The sequence below is a fragment of the Panthera pardus genome, unplaced genomic scaffold, assembly GCF_024362965.1.
Source record: "Panthera pardus isolate Hobbes unplaced genomic scaffold, ASM2436296v1 HiC_scaffold_15, whole genome shotgun sequence".
Classification (NCBI taxonomy): Eukaryota; Metazoa; Chordata; class Mammalia; order Carnivora; family Felidae; genus Panthera; species Panthera pardus.
The window spans coordinates 22484875-22507823 of NW_026526710.1; the positions used below are offsets into that span (position 1 = coordinate 22484875).

Below are 22949 nucleotides of genomic sequence, written 5' to 3' on the forward strand. Positions count from 1 at the left end.
CCTCCAGATTCCCTCAACCCTTGCCAGGGCTCTGGGGACATCTGGGAGAGTGGGACCAGCAACTGATCGCACAGCTCCCGACTGAGAACTCTTGCTGTTCTGAAGACTCTGAAAGTTGCCAAGGTCCTGTCCTGCTCGAACCTTCTGTGACCCGGATGCCAGTTAAGCCATCTCCGTCCAGCGTCCCTTAGCCAGCCACACCCTTCCCAGGTGAGGACTGTGCCCTTGCTATCTGCTTGACTCTCCCAGTAGCCTGGGGGTGCTGTGTGTCTATGGGGGTGCCAGGACAGGAGGTGCTGGAGGGTAAGATGATGGCTGTGGGAGGGTGGGCCTGGCAGGGGGACACGGTCAAGAATGTGGGCTTGAGATGTTGCCAAGGCCAAGTGGACAGGAAGAAGTGATGGGAGAGCAGAGTGAGGTCCTGGCTGGCATCACTGGGCAGTGGTCAGCGCAGGAAGTATGTAGAGGCCCAGGTGCTGAGGCACCCGACATCCACCCCCCCTGCTTTCCAGGGAGCCTGTAGGCCACCGCCCCCCACATGCTGTTTACTGCTGGGCCTTGAGGTTACCCAGGACACAGGAAAAGGCTCCTCCACATCCACAGAAGGCTCAAGACAAAAACAAGTGCTGTCCCTATGACCAGAGCCAAGACTGAGGCACCAAAGCTAAAACAAACATTTTATTCCATTAAAAAACCACTGTGGGTGTCTAAAACCATGTCCATAACTTATAGTCTAAATAAAACCCAGTTAATATAAATTAGGAGAAGGAGGACGCATCAGAAGAAATCAAACTCTAGAAAAGAAAAAAAAAAAAGTAAATTTCAAACAATTCTAACGTCTTTCCAAATTAAGCAAACTGCTCAGGCCTTGCCTCTGACATGCTGGGCTTGCTTCTGAGTAGCCTCCACCACTCACACAGGTGAGGAGTGGTGACCATGGGTGGAGGGCCGCCCCAGAACTGAAGTGCCCACTGGCCAGGTCCAGGCTGTCATTTGCTTGAGAACCTCCAAGGCCTCATGGCCCTCCACCACTATATCGCCCTGCAGACCCTGCCAGTGCCCTGTCCAGTCTCAGCCCCGTGGTACCTTCACAAGGTTTCTCCCCTGGCCTGGAACGTCTCCCCGTACTGTCCCTCCACCCACCTTCCTGGCTGGCTCACTGTGCACACTGTCATGGTGGCAGGGCACACAGCAGCAGTGGCATCACTGAGCAGGCCGCAGGGGAGGAGTATGCTTGAAATACCAGCCCCCCGCCCAAAAGCCCCCACTTGTAGCCTTTGATTTGGGTCATAAACTTACACCTTGCCCCCATCTGAAGGCTCAGTGCTCACTGTCCAAGGGGTGTTAGCCCCACTTCAGATGAGGAACCCGCCATAGCCTGGTGAGGTACCCAACAGACCTTGCTGAAGACCCGAAGGGTCTGAGTCCAAAGTTCCTCCCCAACACGAGCCCCTTTATGCCCTAGCCTACTCTGAAAGAGGGACTCTGGGGTCCCTGAGACCCCCTATATCATTCTCAGCAGAGCCCACTGGGGCCCTGACAGGGGAAAGGCACCTGCCCTCCACAGTTTCCAACTCACTATGGATGGTGGGGGAGCGGGAAGACCCTGGGCCAGAACAAGGGCACCCCTACCTCAGAGTCTTGACAAGGCCTGTCTACCACAGCAGTGGCTCCAGCCCAGGGCTCAAGGAGATGCAGGGCTGAGTATGAGCATCCACTGTGCGGGGGGGCCCTTCAAGAGAGATGGCATGAGTGGCACTGGAAAGAGCCCCGGCTGGTGAGCATCACTGTGGACTGCCAGTGACAGCCTCATGCTGGTGCAGGCCCACAGAGATGACATTTTATAGTTATCGATGAGTGGCTGCCAATAGCTTTGTTTTCTCCTAAGTCAAATGCACAAGAGCCCGGATAGGAGCCTCTGTGGGCTCTTGCCCAGAGCCTGATACAATGCTGCAAAAAGCAGCAAAGCTCCAGGTGTCCCTCCCCTGCCCCCCTCACCCACAGGGGTCACCCTCTTTCCCGGCAGTGCCAGGAGGCCTGCATTTCACTCACTGATGCCCAGCCCATAGTCTGGTCAGGAGAGGGTAAATGCCAGCTCTTGCTGAAGGAGTCCCAGGAAGCTTAATGAAATTAGCTCTTTCAAAAATGCCCCGTTGCGGCACTGCCGCCAGCCCAGGGACATCCTTGGGAAAAATGTGTTGGTCCCAAATCTTAGAACACTGCTTGGGTCTGAAACCCAAGTAGAAAAGCCTGGCTTGAGGAGGAAAAACTCAAAGCAGGGAATGAGGGGCCCTCTTTACACTTCAACAAGGCTGGCTTTGTGGCAGGGCCACCCCCAGCCTCTTCTGGGGAGCCCCCCTAAACTCTCCAGCACCCACCCCTCCCCCACATCTCACCATCAGGACAGGAGAGAAACAAGTGCATCCAGAAACTTGCTCCGATCCTCTGCTTTCAGTTCAATTACTGAAGTAATGAAAGAAAAACACCTCATGAGGTGGAGGAGTAGGGCTGAGGGTGAGGGAGCAGTAGGAAAAACAAGTCAGGGTGTTTGAACTCCTTCTTCCGAGTCATCCAAGATGGGAACCACCCTCCAGCACATTTCAAAATGTACTCAGCTCCTTGAGGCCTGGAAATTTTTGAACTCAGAGGTTGTACTTCACTGTCCGTATTTAATCCTCAGAAACTGCTGACTGCCTGTTAGTGAGGCTAGCTGGGCTTATAGTCTATGGGGAGGACCCTCTGGGCAGCTAGGAGACTGGCAGTGACAGCCAGTAAGGGGGACATGGGATGTGACAGTTTAGAACAGATCTAGGCAGAGACAGGCCTTCCCATCCTGCTGGACACAGAGCCCTGCCCCATTGTGGGTTGCAGGAGGCCCTGAGTCTTGCTCTGGCCAGTCTCTCGGCTTCAGTGCTCTCTTCTGCACAAGGGGGACACGATGTGAACTACCTCCATTTCTGGGGGCCATCAGACTCAGACAAGCACATGGACCCTCATCAAACAGGGCAAAACTGGACCAGCCTGGTCCTGTGAGCCATCTGGAACCCCAGGCCCAGTGTACCCAGGTGGGTGCTGGCCTGGCTCCCTCTGCCGTGTCCCTCCTCACTGCTCTCCACCCATGGGGGAAGCCGAGTAACTCCCAGCCCGCAAATCTTCTGTGAGAAGCTGGGACATCTTGCAGGCCAGCCAGCACCAACATCTCCCACATTGTGTGTGCTGCTGCTGGGGTTGAACCCACCCAACATAGAGCCACAGCCCAAGTGGGCCCAGCATGAAAGAGCTGGCTTTATATGACTGAGACAGCTGGGATAAACACTGGGTCACTGATGGCAGGGACTCATTGTAACAAATCAGCTGATGGTGATGAAAGACACTGTTCTTTCTCACAGATGGGGGTTATGGGCTGAAGTATATTCTCCCCAAGTTCTTGAGTAGAAGGCCTAGCCACCAGCGCCTCAGACAGCATGTGCTTTATTTGGAGAGTGGGCTCTTGAAGGTGTTTAGGTTCAATGAGGTCATATGGGGGAGCCCTAATCCAGTCTCACTGGGGCCCTTATAAGGAGACAAAGACACAGACGCAGAGGGACGACTGTGTGAGGACACAGCCAGAAGACGGCCATCTGCAAACCAAGGAAAGAGGCCTCAAAAGAAAACGACCCTGTGTACACTTTGATCTTGGACTTCAGCCTCTAGAACGGTGAGAAATGTACTTCTGTTGTTTAAACTTCCTAGTCTACGTATGTTGTTACGGCAGCCCGAGCACACTAATACAAAGGGTGAGGGGTCACCATGTCTGTTTTACTTAAAAATCTGTCAGTGAGAATAAAAAGTAAATATGGCTAAATGTCAACCATGTTCCATGCTGGCCTATGGAGAAAACTGTGGGGTGTTGTGGGGGGGCACTGGCTAGCTTGCAAAGCCACCCCCTGGACTGGGCTCTTCCATTCTCTGGGTTCATGCAACATAAGGGTGGGGCCAGTACCTGGGCTGTCACAGGACTACGTGGGACCCTTCATGATAACACAGATAAGAGCTGCTGGCCTGCAGTGGTGGCCAGCATAGCCTTGGAGGCAGTGCTCTTGGGTTGCCATAAGCCCTGTTTCCATACCCACAGAAGAGGCAGGTGACCCTGATGGGTGAGGCTGGCCCAGGAGGCTCTAGAGGCCAGTCCTCGGGACTCCTTCGTGAAGTGGTCTCAAGGGCTGGACTGTAAGGCCGAAGCCAGGCTTATGGCTCTATGGGCAATACCCGTTCTTTCTCTGCCCTGGGAGCCCACCAGAGGCAGGGGCATCCTAGAGCTCCCTGAGCCACCTGGTCCGGGGCTGGCTCCGAAAAAATGAGGGCTGCTTGCAAGGTATTTCTAGCGATGCCAGCTTCCCTAGTTCAAGGCCAGCGCTGACCTTGAAAGGGCCCCAGTACAGCAAACTCTTACCTGAGAGGTCAAAATGGTTGTGCAGCGTCCGAGAATTGGTGCCCTCTGCTGCCTTCTCAAACGCCCGCCCAAAAAAGCTGCAGACATATAAAAGGTCTGTTGGGAACCCATCCACTGTAATGGACCTTCCTAAGTCCCCAGAACAGACATTAGACTTGGCCCAGACTCCTCCCTGGCCGCCGGGTCTACCTGTTGGCACTCATACTCCTTCCTGGGCCACTGTCCTCTGAGGTCTCACCCACACTCACTAGTCACCTTCTCTTGCTGCTGTTCAGCATCCAGCTGGACCTTGTTCAGCCCTCAGGGCATGAGTGTCCCTGGGCACCTCCCAGGATATGCCCTGACTTAGCCTCTCTCATGCCTGCCACCGTGCTGGCAGCTGGGACAGGAGAAGCAGAGGCTCAATGGGAGGCATGCTGGGATGGGAGTCTCGGCCAAGGCTGGGTCACACACAGGGTGGAGATGGGAGGAGCCTGCAGGGCCGGGCTACAGTGTGCGGCCACAACTCAGGGGCGCAGGAACATCAAGGGTGCAGGTGTGCGGCAGGGAGGCACACCCAACCCCTGGGGGCTCAGGGTTGCTGCAGGTAGTAAGGGCTGGCAGTGGAGGGAGAGCATCACGGGGAAGGGACTCTTGGGCTGGTCACAGTCAAGGAGAACAGGAAGAGGAGGGGCGAGTGCTTCAAACCTCTGTGGCAACTCTCACTCAAGACTGCATACCAGCCAGAGTGAACCACTAACCACAGTCACATACAGCAACAGATTGATAGCTGGAGTGAGGACGCAGGCAGCTGTGGTGGCCTGTGGGGGAAGGGCGTGCTGGCTGTCTTGAGAACACAGCCCAGGAGCCCCTGGCCAGCTCCACCCCGTATGACTGAATCCAAGACCCATGGCATAGCTTTGGAAAGCAGCCCAGCAACATGGAAGCATTTGTCTTAAAAAAGTCCATTGTCTCTCCCAACTTGCTACCTAAATGGCCTTTGCAGACACAAAAGGAGGTCAAAGCTCACAAACCAGAGCTAGGATTGATCCAGATCCAAGACCAACGTCTTCCACAGCAGAGGCCAATAAGAGCTAACTGGGAAAACTGAGGAGCACAAGACACTAGTGGTCCTTAGTCCCCAAGCTGCCCCACTTGGGGGCTAGGTGTCTTGCTGCCAGCTGTCACTCAGTATCTGACCAAGGTCACCTCTTGGGATGTGTTGGGGAGCACTGAGACTCTGCCAGAGAGGCAAAGGATGGTCACACATAGCCCCTGGGATTAGTCACAGGGCTCTCTGGCTATGCAGAGCATGAAGGGGGCAGCAGGGAGAACTGGGGAGCCCCTCAAGGCCCTGCCTGTTGGCCAATACAATGTCTGGATGGAGTGGGCAGGAGAAAACCTGACCTTGCTGCAGGAGGAGAATGAGAACCCAGCCCAACAGATGCAGGGAAGACGTTTAGAAGACGGTGGGAGAAGCTTCTCAAAAGCACAAGAAGATGAACCTATGCATTCACAAACCCACTGGTACAATGTCCATAATAACAAAAAGTTAAAAACAGCCTGAATATCCAATAGAAGATGACAGATAAACTGTCACCTTCATTTAACAGGTTTCCTACTGCTTTAAGTCACTTTTGAAAAAACGTGCATAAAGGGCTGATACTCGGTAAGAAAACAAAATGCAGAAGTACACCACTGACGAAAGTCCAAAACGTTTCCTAGACGCTAAATAAAGAAAAGGTTGAAGGAGGACAGGGAGCCACCACCCCACAGTCTGGGTGACTACAGCAGTTCTGCAGGCTTCTGCCGGCATTCGGGCGGTAGGGGGGGTGGTGGTGGGGGGGGGGTGGTGGTGTGCTGGATTCTCCACCTGCTGCCCAAACCATGGGGGTGCAAGTGAGCTCAACTTTGGAATGGCAACTCTGTGCTGGCAGGTAGGCAGCCTGGGTGTGCACGCCCCTGCACACACTCTAGTGAATGATCTTTGGTATTTCAGCTCTTACAACTAAACTTTTAAATGTTTGGCAAATGCCTGAAGTGGGGATTTAGTGAATAGTGACTCTGACTCACTGGGGTGGGGGAAGGGATGGGAGACACTGCCTGGATCTCCTCAAAGGTTAGTGTGAGGCCCAAACAAGATGGTGATCACTCATGAAGGTTTTGAAGGCATTGTACAGAGTTGGTCTCAAGGATCCTTACAGGTGAAGCCTAATTTCTGGGGTGGCTGACCTGAAACCCCTCAGATTTTCAGTATAAACCATTTGTACCTCGGAAGAGGGTTCTGGCCCAGGAAGGGCTGGGGCTCCTGCCCAAGGCCACACAGAGCCAGGATACCTTATCACACCTCACTGTAGGTGTGGAGCCCATTCTGGATCCTGGAAGAGCCAGCCACTCTTGTCTGGGAGGCCTTGAACAAACTAAAAGAATTCAAAAGTCCAGTCAAGGGGTAAGGCAGAGGCTCAGTGGCTAACCTGCAGCCCACATATTTAAACCCTCACAGTCCCGCCACATGGTGGAAAAGGCTATCCTTGGTGTGGCATTGAGGGCAAAGATCACCCAACTCAGCAGAACCCATGGGCCAATGACACCCCTTGAGATCCCAACTCCCAGGAGATGCAGAACCCAGCTCACTTCTTCCTGTCTGAGCTGTCGGTCTCTGGGGGGATGCCCACCACAGTCACAGTGCCCTGCTCCACACTCAGGGGTGCGGCCATCACCAAAGGCAGCAGCTTGCAGCGCCGGTTCTTTGTCTGTGGAGGTAAATTGCACCCTTAGTCACAGCCCCATAGGGCAAGCGCACCACTCCATGCCTAGAAGCTCTAACAGGGCCAGCCACCCACCCTCCAAAAACCTCCAGGAGCTTTCTCTCACCACAGATGCTCAAGTCCCCATGCAGCTGCCCCCCCACGCTGTGACACCCTATTCCTAGCCTCCTTCTGTGCCAGTGTCCCTTGGTTGTTCCCTCCCTCACCTCCTTTAGGTCCTGAAGCAGTTGTCACCTTCTCCAGGAGGACCCCCCCCCAACCAACCCCCCTCCGTTATCCTGCTTCAGCTTCTCCATGGCGTGCCACCATCTGACACCACACATAATCTTTCGTCATCTGTCCCCTTGCCAGCATGCATCCGCCTTCAACATGGAGACTCAAGTGTTTCCTTCACTGCTGTACCCATTGCACCCATACCCTATGACAGAGGTGACCAACTATCCTGATTTGTCCAGGACTGAAGGGTATCCAAGGGTCATTGGTCACTCTATGATATCAGAGCCTGGCTGGTGGTGACTGCTTAAGGAATATTTGATAAATGATGGGTCCTGTGAAGTGGATATTCATTCATCCATTTTACAGATGAGGAAACGAGGCCAGAGATCAAATAATTGACCTCACATCACACAACTGGTAAACAAGGAGGCTGAGATTTAAAAGAAGCCTAGACAGGGGCGTCAGGGTGGCTCAGTTGGTTAAGCGTCCAACTTAGGCTCAGGTCATGATCTCGTGGTACGTAAGTTTGAGCCCCATGTCAGGCTCTGTACGGACAGCTCAGAGCCTGGAGACTGCTTCAGATTCTTTTTTTTTTTTTTTTTTTTAATTTTTTTTTTTTTTTTTTTTCCCAACGTTTTTTATTTATTTTTGGGACAGAGAGAGACAGAGCATGAACGGGGGAGGGGCAGAGAGAGACGGAGACACAGAATCGGAAACAGGCTCCAGGCTCCGAGCCATCAGCCCAGAGCCTGACGCGGGGCTCGAACTCACAGACCGTGAGATCATGACCTGGCTGAAGTCGGACGCTTAACCGACTGCGCCACCCAGGCGCCCCAAAGACTGCTTCAGATTCTGTGTCTCCCTCTCTCTCTCTGCCCTGCCCCCACTCACACTCTGTTTCTCTCTCTCAAAAATAAATAAACACTAAAAAAATAATAAAAGAAGCTTAGACAACTTTAGAGCTCATGTTTTGTCCCTAGTCCAACTTTTGTCATTATTTGACTGTCCTCACATAATACTCAGATAATCATTTTATAGGTCAGTTCAGTGGTATGAGATAATGTCAACATCCTATTAAACATTTTGTTAAGAGTAGCCCCCAGTGTAAACTGTCATCCAGGAAGCAGAGTAAGACTTTGACTGTTGACATGTGTGGGATCATCCCTTTTGTGATCATACCCAGGGGGTGTGTTAGCCTGATGTTAGCTGGGTAGGGGTGGGTGTCCCAGGCCAAGGCAAAGAAGGCTGTTAGGCCATACAAAAGATGGAACCACACATGGAAAAGGGAAAGCCAGCCCAGAAAACAGAGTTTTGCTAGGAAGCAAGTCTGTGCTACAACCAACTTCATCTCTCCCTGATCTGCCACAGTTGAACATAAGCCATAGCCTCACATTCTCCATGAGGTCCCTTCCTACTTGTCCAAGAGACCAGGATGGCCAAGTAACAAAATCAGAGCTTCTAGGAACTGGAAGATTCCGAAGGGTCAGCTGAGGAAAACACAGCTCAGAAAAAGTGAGTGTTTTCCCCAGACCCCACAGCTGGTGCACGGCCACCAGTACCTCAAGGCCAGCCTCTAACGCCTAGTCCAAGCTCTGCTCTGGGCATCTACCTTCTGGCACCCACCCACCCAGTTCCTCACCGAACACACAAAGGACTTCAGCAGGTGTCTGCTGAGCAGGCTCAGGGATGCTGGCTTGGAAAATAGCACAATGTCCGGAGTGCCCTGCAGGGGAAGGACACAGAGACAGTCAGACGGGGCTGCTGGCAGGCGTGGCCTGGTGCTCAGCTGTCCACAGGAAGCCTGACCTCCATGAGGGAGCAGTAGAGGAAGGGCCCCTGGGAGATGACAAGGTTGGTGCAGAGGCAGCTGGCGATGGTCTGCTGCGTGGCTCGCAGCTGCTTCTTGGCGAGTTCCAGGCCATGGTAGAGTTTGTCCAGGTTACTCCTGTAACACGGCAGACACACAGCTTCAGCATAGAGTCACAAACAGAGCACTTGGCTCCTGGGAGGGTATATGGGGATGAGAGTTTCTTTCTTTCCCTCCTGAGTTCCCTTTCATATGAAAGGAAGGAATAAAACATACATAAACCCAGTGACAAACATGAGATGTGGGAGGGGCATCAGAAGACAGGAAACTGAAAGCCAACAGAGGGAAGACACTGTCCAGCAGGACCTGGAAGGTGTCCAGAGGGCTCTGACAGAGGGGCCAGGGCAAGGTCCAAGAGGAGAATCAGGGACACCTCACCTGACGGATGGATTATTACCCTTCCCCCCACGAAAGGAGGGTTCTCCTCTAAATACATTAAAATGAACTCTGTGGAGAAGTGCACCAAGAAGTTAAAGGTCTCAAAGTGTCATATTGGCTCTCGACCTGCCAAGATGAAGCAATGCCTTCTAGCCTGTATGTTATACCCAAAGACCCAGTGCCTCACCAGGTTTCCACAGCTCCCCCTCTTGATTATGAGGACCACCAGGTATTTGAGAAATGCCTATGCCCAGAAAAAGTGACCCTAGATGAAACAGAGATAATTTGGAGAACAAAAGAAAACTTGAAATGAATTCTAATTAAAATCTTCAAAGGAATTTGGGCAACTAAGGTATTTGTAAACCAGTAACAGGATGCCATGAAAAAGGAACAATCAGAAACTCAAAGTGTTTGTGGAAAGTAAAGTGATTGCAAAAAAATAAAAAATTCACTCAAAGGCTAGAGGATAAAGTCAAGAAGCTTCCTTAACACCAAGAATAAGACAAACATGGAAAACATAAGGCAAAAATCAGACAGAGCATTATTCCAGGAAAAAAAGAATAAAAAAAACACATATGTATGTTTGAGAGGAGTAATAAATAGTACAAAAGCATTCCCAAGCTGAAAAATCTGGGGCTTTGGATCAAAAGGGCTCGCCTGAGAACCCAGTACAATCCATGAGGCAAGATCTACCCAAGACACATCACTATGAAATGACAAAACACTGAAAATAAAAGAAAAAGTCCTGCAAGCTTTTTTAGGTGGGGTATGAGGCATTGATAAAGAAACAAGAACTAAGATAGCTCAGACTTCAATTAGCACCACTGGCTGCTAGAAGACAGGGGAGCAATAAAATCCACATTTAACAGGAAATTACCTTCAACCTTGAATTGTATACAAGCTATACCAGGGACCAGGTGAGGGTAGAATAAAGATATTGTCAGATGTGTAAGAACTCGGAACATTTACCTCATTATGTGCTCTTTCTTTAAAGAAAGAGAAGTATGCTCTAAAAAAATGAAAGGCTGAAAAAACCAAAGACAAGGACCCTAAGAAACACTGGCTCCAACCCAGGGCACAGTCAGTGCCTGGGATTGGCACAGTCAGTGCCAAACATCAGTGGTGGCAGCGAACAGCAGGCCTAGAGAGCTGCAGGTCCAGGCTGGTGTCAGAAGGCAGAACCCCAGGCTCTCCTAGACAAAAGGGACTCAAGGAATAGCTCCTGGAAGTAGAGCTTGGGAAAAAACTGGATATTATAAAGAAGGCAATTAAGAGTTCCAGGAAAAACAAAGAGCAGCATCAGAAAGTAACATAATCACTGCACACGAGTGATTCTGGAACATTGATTTTCATCTTTTAGAATCAAATCTATAGTCAAGGATGAGATGACTTGCATTCTATTCTCTAACCAAGTGTTATTAACCCTAAAAATATAAAAGCATAGATTTCACAAAGTAGAAGGTATAGGGAAGAGAAAAGTAAGAATGCTAATATCTTTTTCTTACAAAGTAGGAGAAAAGAGACAATGGTGATAGAACAAGATGTAAGTATGTTACAGTTACAAAGGAGCTAAAAACAGTGGCACAGGAAGGGAAAGGAGCACAAAAGAGGAATAAATATTCTGTCATAGCAGGAAGTCAGTAAACAATGTCTAAAACTGCTCCATCAACTCTGGGATGAGGGCATCAACAGTTGATACTATAGTTTTTGGGATTTCCTTATATTTCTAGATAAAAATAGAGCAACCACATTGTAAAACCAAAAATCTAGGACTCTCACGACAAGAGAATAAGGGAACACTGTAGACCCCAAAACATAAGCAGGGGGAATAGACCACCAACTGGCCATAAGACTGGTGTATCTTTGGGAGTTAGTGCGGGAGGGAGCAGAGAAGCAGCAAGAGCTAAGAATGTTTAAAAACACCAGGCAACTGGGGCACAGTGGTTCAAAGTGAGAGTTTTACCCTGTCCAATAGCAGGTGAGTGCAGGAGCTGTGATAAAGTGCAAGGGGACATGGTAAAGACTAGGGGGCCGTAGCAGTCTAGCTCTGACCAGCCAGAGCTCCTTTCCACTCTGAGTCCCTCACTGAGGAGAAACTGCCAAGATGGAATCAAAATTGAGTAAGACAGAGACAATATGAAAAAGGAAAAAGAAGGTACAGATAAAAATGTACCTGGGATTGTAGTGGAGGTTCTAGCAGTTGGAAAGGAAAAAGTAAAACCATCTCTATTTGCAGATAACATAATCTTGTATATAGGAAATCCTAAGGAATAACTAAAACCTATTACAACTAAAAACAAACAAACAAAAAAACTATTAGAGCTAATAAATAAGTTCAATACTGTTGCAAGACACAAGATAAATATACAAAAAGCAACTCTATTTCTATGCAATAGCAATCAGTAAACAAAAATAAAATTAAGAAAACAAGTGCATTTACCATAGTGTCAAAAAGAATAAAATATATATATATTTTTTTTTTAATTTTTTTTTTTAACGTTTATTTATTTTTGAGACAGAGAGAGACAGAGCATGAACGGGGGAGGGTCAGAGAGAGAGGGAGACACAGAATCTGAAATAGGCTCCAGGCTCTGAGCTGTCAGCACAGAGCCCGACGCGGGGCTCGAACTCACGGACTGCGAGATCGTGACCTGAGCCGAAGTCGGACGCTTAACCGACTGAGCCACCCAGGCGTCCCAAGAATAAAATATTTAGGAATAAATTTAACAGGGGCAACCTGGGTGGCTCAGTTGGTTAAGCATCCAACTCTTGATCTCAGCTCAGGTGATGATCTCAAGGTTCGTGAGATCGAGCCCCAAGTTAGGCTCTGTGCTGATGGTGTGGAGCCTGCTTGGGATTCTCTCTCTCCCTCTCTCTTGTCCCTCCCCTGCTTGTGAATGTGCTCTCAAAATAAATAAACATTTAAAAAAAAGAATAAATTTAACAAAAGAAGTACAAAAAGAATTTATTCTCTGAAAAATACAAAACGTTCTTGAAAAAAATTAAAGAGGATCTGAGTTAATGGGAAAACATCCCATGTTCATGGACTGGAAGACTTCCTATTGTTGAGACAACAATACTCCCCAAATTTATCTATAGGTTCAAAGCAATATGACTTCTTTGCAGTATCTGACAAGCTGATCCTAAAACTCATATGGAACTTCAAGGAACACAGAATAACCAAAACTAGCTATAAAGCTACAGTAATCAAAACCGTGTGGTATTGCCACAAGGACAGATACACCAATTGATGGGACAGAACTGAGAGTCTAGAAATAAATTCTCATATTTACAGTTCACTGATATTCAACATGGGTGCCAAAATGATTCAGTGGGGGGAAAGAAGTCTTTTCAACAAATGGTATTAGAACAATTTGGATGTACACATACAAAAGGATTAAGTTGAACCTGTTCCTTGCACCAGACACAAAAATTAACCTCAAATGAATCATACACCTAATGTAAAGGCAAAAACTATAAAACTGTGAAGTGGTTTCTTAGATATAATATCAAAAACATAAGAAACAAAAGAAAAAGGATAACCTGGATATGACTGAAATTAAAACCTTGTGCTTCAAAGAACTGTATCAAGAAAGTGAAAAGATAACCCACAGGATGGGGGAAATATTTGCAAATCATGTATTTGGTAAGGGATTTATATTTAGAATATAGGAAACAATTCTTACAGCTCCATAATAAAGACAATTTAAAAATGGACAAAGGACTTGAATAGACAGCTCTCCAAATGAGATCTACAAATAGCCAATAAGCACATGAAAAGCTGCTCAACATCATTAGCCATGAGGGAAATGCAAATCAAAACCACAATGAGATCCCACTTCACGCCACTTCACACTAGGATGGCTATCGTGGGTGTGGAGAAATTCAAACTCATACACTACTGATGGAATGTAAAATGATGTAATCACTTTGGAAAACAGTCTACCCATTATTCAAAAGATAAAACAGACTTACTATACGACCCAGAAATTCCATCCCCAGGCATATACACAAGAGCAATGAAAACACGTCCACACAACTTATATATGCGTATTTATGGCAGCATTATTCATAACAGTCAAAAGGTAGAAACTATCACTGATCAATGGACGAATAAAATGTGGTATATCCATACCATAGAGTCTTATTTGCAAGAAAAAGTAAGGAAATTTCTTCATGTTGCAACATGGATGAACCTTGAGAACACTAGCCTAAGTGAAAGGAGTCAGTTATAAAAGGACATGTATTGTTCAATCCCGTTTATACGAAGTGTCCAAAATAGCAAATCTATGAAGACAGAAAGTAGATTAGTGGTTGCCTAGGGCTCAGAGAGATGGGAGATTTGGGAGGTGATGGTTAAGGGGAATGGGGGGCTTCTTTCTGATGCAACGAATATGTTCTAAAATTAGGTAGTGGTGATATTTGCACAACCTTGTAAATATACTAAAAGCCACTGAATTGTACACATTAAATGGGTGGATTATATGGTGTACGAATTATAACTCAGTAAAGCTATTTAAAAAAAGTATGTCAGGGAACAGGGCAGGAAACCCCAGAAAGCAGACCCCTACATTTTTTAACACTGCACAGCAACAGAAGTGGCAGTTCTCTGAAGTTAGAAAGCTGTCTGAATCATGCCTCCTCTGAAAGTCAGGGAAGCTAAATTTACACACAAAAAATGAGAAACAGACAAGGAGCAAGGTCAAATCCTCTCAAAGTTACTATCAGAAAAAAGGGAATAGGGAGAATAGCATACCTATATCGATAATGCAAGTACTCTAGAAAGATGTGCCCCCAGAAGGTCAACACTGTGATGTTCTATTTCAAAGCAAGCTCAGACACATTAAAAACAAAATATAAAATGAGACATCTCAGGAAATGAAATAAAAAAATTAGAAATAAGAGGCAAATAATTGATAAATGAAGATTAAACTAGAAAAAAACTCACAAGAATGAATAAACACCACAAATAATGACTGAAGAGGTCAAGGAGGTAAAAAACGATTAAAAATCAAAAAGGAGAAGGAAAGGGTTTGAGAGGAAGATGGACAGGAAATGTGTCACATGCTCCCCTGGTGGACTGCGATTACTTTCTGCAGGACACAGTCACCCCCATGCACCTGGGGTTCCTGTGACTTGCCTCCTTGAAGAGTATTAGGATGAGGAATAGTGGCCCACTACCTGGAGAGACTGTCCAAAGCCTGGATGAAGTTATCTGTCCCTGAGCCGTCCTTCTCGGGACTCTCCATCAGTGACATGGTGGCAAAGACCACGTCACTGGCCAGGAACTTATGCTTGAACCCGAAGTGAATGCTGAAAGTCTGCACGCGCATGTCCTTCATCCTGCAATGGGAGCAAGCAACATGGCTGATATCCCTGTGTGCATGTGGGAGTGCTCTCAAGTTGTGGGTGAGCTCTCACTGCCAGGCCAGGCCAGCAGATGTACGGCTGTCTCTCCCTGGCCCCTGCTAATGCACAAGGCAAGACCACTGTGGTCCAAGAATGGAGGGGGGGAGAAGACCTGACATAATAGCCCTGTAACCTGGGGCACTGAGTGCCTTGTCCAAAGCTGTCCTATTGGTTGGGGGAAAGAGCAGAGATGTGTGTGCAGCCCCTCCCATGTCCCAGGATGCTAGAAGCAGCCACAGGACCCTCTAGGCAGAGCGTGCCTGAACCTGGCCTCAGGGGGCCCTTCCCACAGCTATTTCCTGTGTCCAGTCAGGGATAGACCAGGTTGACCTAGAGGTCTACACCTCAGCCCCAGGATGTAAGGACCCGGACTTCTCTAGACCTGGACCTACTTTTAAACCAAAGAGAACTCAAAACTCTGGGAAAGATTAGACAGGTCATATTTGCTTGTGTATTCTTGTTTTTGCATTATTTTAGGTTAAAGCTGAAGCCTGAACAAAGCTTAACGCCGAAAAACATGTGTTTACCCAAATTTATTTGCAGACTCTTCGATCATCTCCCGCAAATTCTCCTTCAAGGAGACATCCATGGACTGGAACTTCTGCTTCACCTGTTTCAAGGGGAGGCTGGAAAGATGACAAGCACCAGTCACATGAGTAACCTGGCTTCAGATGGAGGTCACCAAGCACCAGTGGGACTGAGAGCACTCTACAAGGAGTCCCAGTGCTCATGAGAGGGGTCTTCATATGTAGGCCTTTGGGCAATATTCTGGGGTCTCCGAGTGAGACACTTCAGGTAGAAACAGGCAGCCTCTGAATGTTGGTCACAACCAAGGGGAGGGACCTTTCCCCTGGTGGGAGGAGTGGGGGGCCTCTGGGCCAAGGCGGTCACTCACCCCACGTCTGCAAGGAACTCCTGGAGACGCTTCTGCCCATGCACAGACCAGAGCTTGAACCTGGCTGCAGTGTAGCATGTGTTGCATAGGCTGTCATGGAGGGACCAGTGCTGGTAGAGTGCCAGGCGGAGGCTGGGCCCAGTCAAGGAGGCAGTGGCTGGCCAGTGACCCGTGGCTTGGGCAGTGCACGGCCCTACCCATCCCCAGAGAGCCTGCCTGCACAACCAGTTACACCTCCTTAGCTTCATTTGACCCATATGGAGAGCTTATAAGGGGGTGTCTGCACACCATTATCACTGTTGGACAGACGGGGAAACTGAGGCGCAGGGGTTCTGAGAGTCTAGGTACTGTGGTGACAGAGACAGTCCTCATGGCTACACAGGGCAGTCCATGCTGTCATCACATCTGCTCCCTGCATGCTACACCTAGCTTGGCCCTCTCCCACACCCGCCTCTCTGCTGGACCCCCCTGAACAAAACCCCCTCTTCTTAAACACACTGTTTACTGCCAGTGGGGCTGTGAGCATGGCTGTGTGTGAGGGTGATCCTGTCCCCACCCCATTGTGTGCCCCTTCTTCCCGGTCCCAAGGGTCTAAGCAGGATGTCAGGCTGGTTCTGCCTGCCTCCCAGTGTCATGCTGGTACCCTGACACCATTTCTGCCAACACATCTGCCCTTGAGGCTTAGCTCTGACCACATGGTGGGCTCTGTCCTCAGTGCTGCCCAGCCTGATGGCTGGGACCTGATCCCTGGACATCCTGTGTCAGGCCCTGGTGGGCTCTCCAATCCTGGGAGCTCAGATGCCTCACATTTAACACGTCTTCCTAGACATGACCTTCTACTCACCTATCCAAATCCACATTTATTGGTCCCCATCCATCCCAGCAGGCATAGGACAGCATCATTCCCGCCATCACTACCTACCACTGAAGCAGCAGGCCCCAGCCCTGCCTTATACCTATGGCTGCCAGTCTGTATCCCTGCAACCAGCAGTCCAGGGACCTTTTAAGCATAAAGAATTGAACTCAACAACCTCCTCAACCTCCCACTGCCCTGGGCTCTCTGACCTTCAGACTCCACTCATCTCTCCAGTCCCTTCCTCAGGGCCTTTGCACAGCCACGGTCTTGGCCCAGGCTGTCCTCCCTCCCACCCCGTGTGTCTGAGTCTCAGCCTGAGATGTGCCCCCCCCCCCCCCCCCAAGGGCCTTTCCTGAGTATTGCCACCCAACAACCCCCTGGTTACTCCATCAATGCCCCACCTTCTTATGGAACATTTGTGCTCTGTAATCACATGCTGGCTTACTGCTTCCTGATGGGCTTGGCAAGAGTCTGCGCTCATCATTAAACTGCCCACACTGCACAGATAGGCCCTGCAACACACCAGGCCTACAATGAGCCGTAAATAAATAGATGATGCTTCTGAACACAGCACTGGCATTTAGGAGCCAAAGCCATACAGAAGAGCCAGGACAGAGTCCACTCCCCAGTACCTGGTGCTTTGCCGAGCCTGGAGAGCACACCAGGGCCCCTTTCTCAAAGCCTCTAGTTTCATCCACTGCCTGCCTAGGTACACAGTAGACACAGCAGTACAATCCAGGCCTGCGACTCCACAGCCACAACCACACCACCCCCAGGGGGATGTGGGCTGGGCTTGCAGAGGTGATAAAGTGGTGTGTGGCTGAGCAAAACTGAGGGCAGGGGGGTGCTGCCTGTGCTTGGCCGGCCTGAACAACAAGGATACTCATACTCGAAGGAGATCCGTGTACAGTCCACAGAGAGGGAGTTCTCCTCATCCTCATTCCGGTGGTTGTGCCGAGACACATGGCGCTGCAGGATGCCAACGTCCGTTACGTACTTCATCCTGGAATGAAAGCACTGCCAGCCGCCTGGGTGGATGCCTTCCTCCCTCACGTGCAGCCAGGCCACGTGGCTTCCCTCCTTCCCTCGGGGGACCCCCCTCACAGGCTAAGGGGCTAGCCCACCATATAGGCTGTTCCTGTCAGGATGAGGAAGGTCCACCACCTCTGCAAAGCCAAATGCAGCTGTGGCACCAGGGCCTTGGCAGCTAGGTTCTAAGCCCTTCCTCCACGACGAGGATCCAGGGGGCATGTGAGTAGACAGAGCTGGGAGGGGTGGGCTCTGGCCGCAGCCCCTGCCCCCTTGCACTCTCCTCTGGGTGGCAGCTGTCCTGCCCTTACTTATTTGAGGCCTCCTGAGGGCAGGCACTGCAGGAGGCCAAAGCCCTGTCCAGCAGTCACAGTCAAGTGGACGGACTACATAGTGACAGTAGTCCACAGCAAAGGGTGTGGATCCTCTCAAGCACAGCAGGAGAGGGCAGACCCCAGTCCAGATCCACCTGCAGATGGCCACTGAGCAGGACAGTGACAGTGGAGCCTCATGTGAGGGGCTGCCATAGGCCAGGGACAGTGCCTGGCACTGCACACAACGCATGCCATCTTTAAGAGAGAAGGGGGAACAAGGCCCAGCAAGGTATCCACGCCTGTGAGACTCAGAACCCTCCTGGTCCCTAGGCTACACCATATGACTCAGGTGGGCAGAGTGGGGTGGAGAGGCAGGGAATGGGGGTGCTGGGGCCTCTGTAAACTGCACAAGGAGTGTCCTTGGACAGGGTTAGGGTAGGGGTCCCTGTCAATTGTCTTAGAGTCCTCACCTGATGGCCACCAGAATGCGGATGAGAGGGGGTGCTGGCACCCCATGCTTCCCAGGTATCTCTATTCTGGGGCAGCCCTTCAGCTCTCCATCAGGAGTGATGAGGAGCACTAAAGCCCGCTCACCAAGGGGCAAAAGAGAATTCGGCTCCATGCCAGCCCTCCTGGCAGTCCTTGCCAGCCTTCCCCTTGCCGTTGAGATCACATCCACCCTCCCTGGTAGGACTCCTGGGGTCCTCACCTCCTCCTCCCAGAGCCCCCATGTCTACCTTGCAAGGACCACATGGAGAGCCAGGATACTGAGCTCCCTCCTCTCACCTCTGGCTCCACCTGCTGGGCTCCCCGAGGGTGGATGAAGCATCCATACAAGGCCTAGTTCTAAGCCCTTCCTCGGTGACAAGGATCCAGGCCTAAGGCCAGCCCCCTCCTCATCAGGGCTCTGCCACCCATCTTCCCACTGCAAAACTGGGCTGCAGCCAGGCCATGCACATGGCCACAGCACAGGCCAAACTCTGACAGCCTGAGTGCATCCTTACTGGGTGATCTTGTCTTGCACCCACTGGTCCGTTAGTCCAACGATGGCCCACCTGGAAGAGAAGAGTGCAACAAAGCTCACAGGAGCATGGCCTGGCCAGGCCCACCACCCGACAGTCTCTCCTCTGCAGGGTAGAAGGTTATGGAGCCAACTCAGGGCTCCCAGCATAGCAGCACAGCAGTGGGAACTTCTGGTGCACAGGAGGGAGCTCTCCCAGGGCAAGGATGGCAGGCCTGACGTGGTCTCTGGGAGCTGGCTGACCCCAACACTCTCCACCCTCATCTTTCTGGAGCAGAGCTGCAGCAGACTCGGTGCTCAGTTGCTGGTGGGTCCTGGTGTGTCACTCCACCCCCAAGCCCCTCATGTCACCTGCCCCTCTGCAATATGGCTTACACCACAACAGACCCTCATCAAGTCCATGTCTGTTGTCCTGGTATGAAGTGGCAGGACATAGAGTCACAGAATTTAGGCCTCTTAAGAGCCTTCCAAGGTCCTGTCTCTAAGCTCATCTTTTGTGGATGAGATGATGGAGGCCCAAGCTGGCCTGACCTCCCCAAGGACCATGGCCAGCCCATGGCAGAAGGAACCAGGACCTCAGGTATTACCCTCTGTCAGTCCCCAGGCAGCGTCCTTCAATAACCCCCTCTGGGACCAGAGCCAATAGTCAAAGATGCTGGGAGCAGTAAGATGGAGAGGCCCTGGAAGGTTCACGTGGGGGCAGGACATTCGAGCACCCCACCATATCTGTTAGTGCAGTGAGTCCCTTCTCAGAAGGTCTTCTTCAAAACATGCCACCATGGGGCGTCTTCCCAAGCCCACCCTTTCCTCCTTCCAACCTTCCCATGCATATATTTTGTATCAGATTATTTTGCATTTGTTCTTGTGCTATATCTGGAGTTTTCTGGAGGCATTTCAAGGGGGCATATTCTGACATCAATGCTAAACTGGAGGTACTTGTTGTGAGTGGGCCGTCAAGGGTGCCCCCAAGCACATAGCAGGGAGTGCAGGTGAGGCTAAGAGAGCTGAACCTGAGGATGGCAGGTAGGCATCTGCTCAGGGTGATGACAGAGCACCCTGGGGCCTAGGTGTAACCAGGGCTTTGGTCCTGCCCCAGCCCCCAGCTGTCGTAAAACCCTGATTCAGCAAAGACCATTACAAGCCCCACCACGGGCTCAGGCCTGGAAAGAATATCCCCTCCTCATCTTGTAGTGGAGAAAACCAGAACTAGAGCAGAGGACCGAGGGGGTGGAGCAGGCCGGACCTGTATTTTCTTTCCTCAGACTCTGGGTTTAGTTTTTAAACCAACCTGTGTACAGCACCCCAATGTGCTGGGTGCTCCTGCTTGCAGCCAGTGCAGCAAACTCAGAGGTGGGCTAAGGGTTATTCCTGTACCAGATTTCACAGCACGCCAGGGAAGCAAAGCTGCCTGACAAGGGCTGCCATATTCAAATCTCCCACTCCTACTGTCACCTGAATTTACGAGGCAGCAAGGCTGAGTGGTAGGGTGGGAAGGTTAGAGCTGCACTCAGGCCCCACCCCCTGACCCTCTGCACCCAACAATGCTCCCTACATTTCCCCTAGGAGTTTGTATGCAGACAAAAGCCTCAAAGGAAGAAAACCAGGGCTATGCCTATTCCCAGAAAGGGGTTGTGTCCAATGTTCCTGGTGGGGACCACACAGTGATGTCTTCTTCCAGACCCTGTTCTCACTGTGGAAGGACAGAGCTACTTGGAGAAGGAAGCCCCACATAGCACTGGTCTTGACTGGGGCCTACATACCACAGCATGTCGTTCAAGTCTTTTGACATCATCCACGCCAGGTCAAACATCACCATGGCTGACTGAAAGAAAGAAAGAAGCCTGAGGTCCAAAGCAGCTGTGCTCCTAGGCAGGGTGTGCACCAGGGCTGGGTTGTCCAGGATCCCAGCCAAGCCCCTAAAGATCGAAGGTATTCCCAGCTAGGGAAGGAAGCATGGGTGGATTCCAGGCCAAACCAAGGGAGGAAGACAGAGGAACTCAAGTCATCTGCATGGTCTCCTCTGCTAACTAGTCATTTCTATGTACATACTTCATCATGCAAGGGAGAACACCTGAGTACAGCACTGTGCTAGTGCCTCTACACATCTCACTGGGTCCCTCAGTGATACCTGGGGAGGCAATGAAGCCAGGAGGTTAGGGACCTTTGTCCACACACTCCTCCTGGCTGGCTGGCAGGCTTACACACACTCTCAGGAAGGCTGGATGAAGCAGGGCCTTGGTTCTCATTACCTGGTCGTTAAAGAGGAAGGGTGCTTCCGGACCTCTGTGAGGAAGATCTTTCTAACAGGGCTGTCTGCAGACAGAAGCAACTAACTCCCTGTGAGCATAGTCTGGGTTTTGGTAGGAGACAACAAGGGGTATCAGTGTCTGACCAGAAGATTCTAAAGTCCCATTGGCTGTGCGATGCTGGGCTGCCCACCAGAGAGGATTTCCAAGGGAATGATTCACAAATCTGGAGGGAGCTGGGCGACTGCTGCCCCACCCACCTCCCACTGCTTGGAATTTTCCATGTGCTGGGGCAGAGCAGAGAGGGAAAAAGATGATCTTTCAAAGGACAATGAGACCTTGATACTAAAAGGGATACTGGAAATATGGCACTCAGAGTTCAAGGTCCCAGGGCCAAATGCTAACACTGAACACATATTTTACTGGAAACTAATTTTCTAGGGATCCTTACAGCCTTGAGCTCTGCTCAACAGTACCAGAGTCAGGGGCACCCGGGTGGCACAGTTGGTTAAGCGTCCGACTCTTGATCTCGGCTCAGGTCATAATCTCACAGTTCATGAGTTCAAGCCCCGCATCAAGGTCTGCACTGATGATGCAGAGTCTGCTGAGGATTCTCTCTCCTTCTCTCTGCCCCTCCCCTGCTTGTGCATGCTTTCTCTCAAAATAAGTAAACAAACTTAAAAAAAAAAAATTTTTTTTTAATAAATTAAACAAAACAAAGCAAAAAAATACCTGCCACAGTCAACACAGGTTTTCCATGTGAAATTCTGTTCCATAACACATGCAGTGATGGGCCTTGGTAATTATAAACACAGACTTGTTCTGTATTTTTGATGGTGAACAAAAATAATAGCTGTTGTCCTTTGGGCACCTATTGGGTGTGCAGGATCATCCTAACAACTGCCTCTGAAATGACGGCTGTTCTCTTCCTTTTATGGAGGAACAAAAGTTTAAGTCTCAGAGAGGCTGCCCCCCACATGCCCTAGGTCACACAGCAGAAGTTGTGAGGCTCAGATTCAAATCAGGCTTTTATGGTTCTAAAAATTTTTTTTTTTAACGTTTATTTTTGAGACAGAGAGAGAGCATAAACGGGGGAGGGGCAGAGAGCAAGTGAGACACAGAATCTGAAACAGGCTCCAGGCTCTGAGCTGTCAGCACAGAGCCCGACGCGGGGCTCAAACTCATGGACCGCGAGATCATGATCTGGACCGAAGTTGGACATCTAACCACCTGAGCTACCCAGGCACCCCAGGCTTTTGTGGTTCTAAAACATATGCTCATTTCTCCTCATGTTTTAGGTCACTGACCCTTGAGTCAGAACTTTATGGTGAAGTACACCTATTCGTACATACCGACGTCCCGTGATATTCATACTGTTCATAGTCAAAGAGGATGTCTCTTCTGTAATGACATAAAATGCAGTTCTTCAACAGGAAGCAGTACAAGGAAGACAAACATTTGGAAAATGCTAAAACTTGACAGTAATCAAAGAAACACATTAAGTCACAGTACTCTTTGTATTCGCTTATGGACTGTTTC

General features: G+C 50.1%; 1 protein-coding gene across 1 annotated transcript in view; it reads right to left on the reverse strand.

The window, feature by feature from the left end:
- Positions 1-665: 665 nt before the first annotated feature.
- CDC45 (cell division cycle 45) overlaps positions 666-22949 on the reverse strand; it is a 33675-nt gene continuing 11391 nt past the window's right edge. The window contains exons 7-19 of the mRNA XM_019435618.2: positions 22763-22811; positions 20925-20986; positions 19148-19198; positions 17684-17803; positions 15945-16076; positions 15577-15675; positions 14822-14983; positions 9202-9340; positions 9035-9118; positions 7046-7164; positions 4433-4509; positions 2397-2463; positions 666-794 (exon numbers count right to left, since the gene is read on the reverse strand). Of these exons, the coding sequence (XP_019291163.1) occupies positions 2399-2463; positions 4433-4509; positions 7046-7164; positions 9035-9118; positions 9202-9340; positions 14822-14983; positions 15577-15675; positions 15945-16076; positions 17684-17803; positions 19148-19198; positions 20925-20986; positions 22763-22811 (1159 nt within the window). The 3' untranslated portion in view covers positions 666-794; positions 2397-2398. The remainder of the gene's footprint in view (positions 795-2396; positions 2464-4432; positions 4510-7045; positions 7165-9034; positions 9119-9201; positions 9341-14821; positions 14984-15576; positions 15676-15944; positions 16077-17683; positions 17804-19147; positions 19199-20924; positions 20987-22762; positions 22812-22949) is intronic.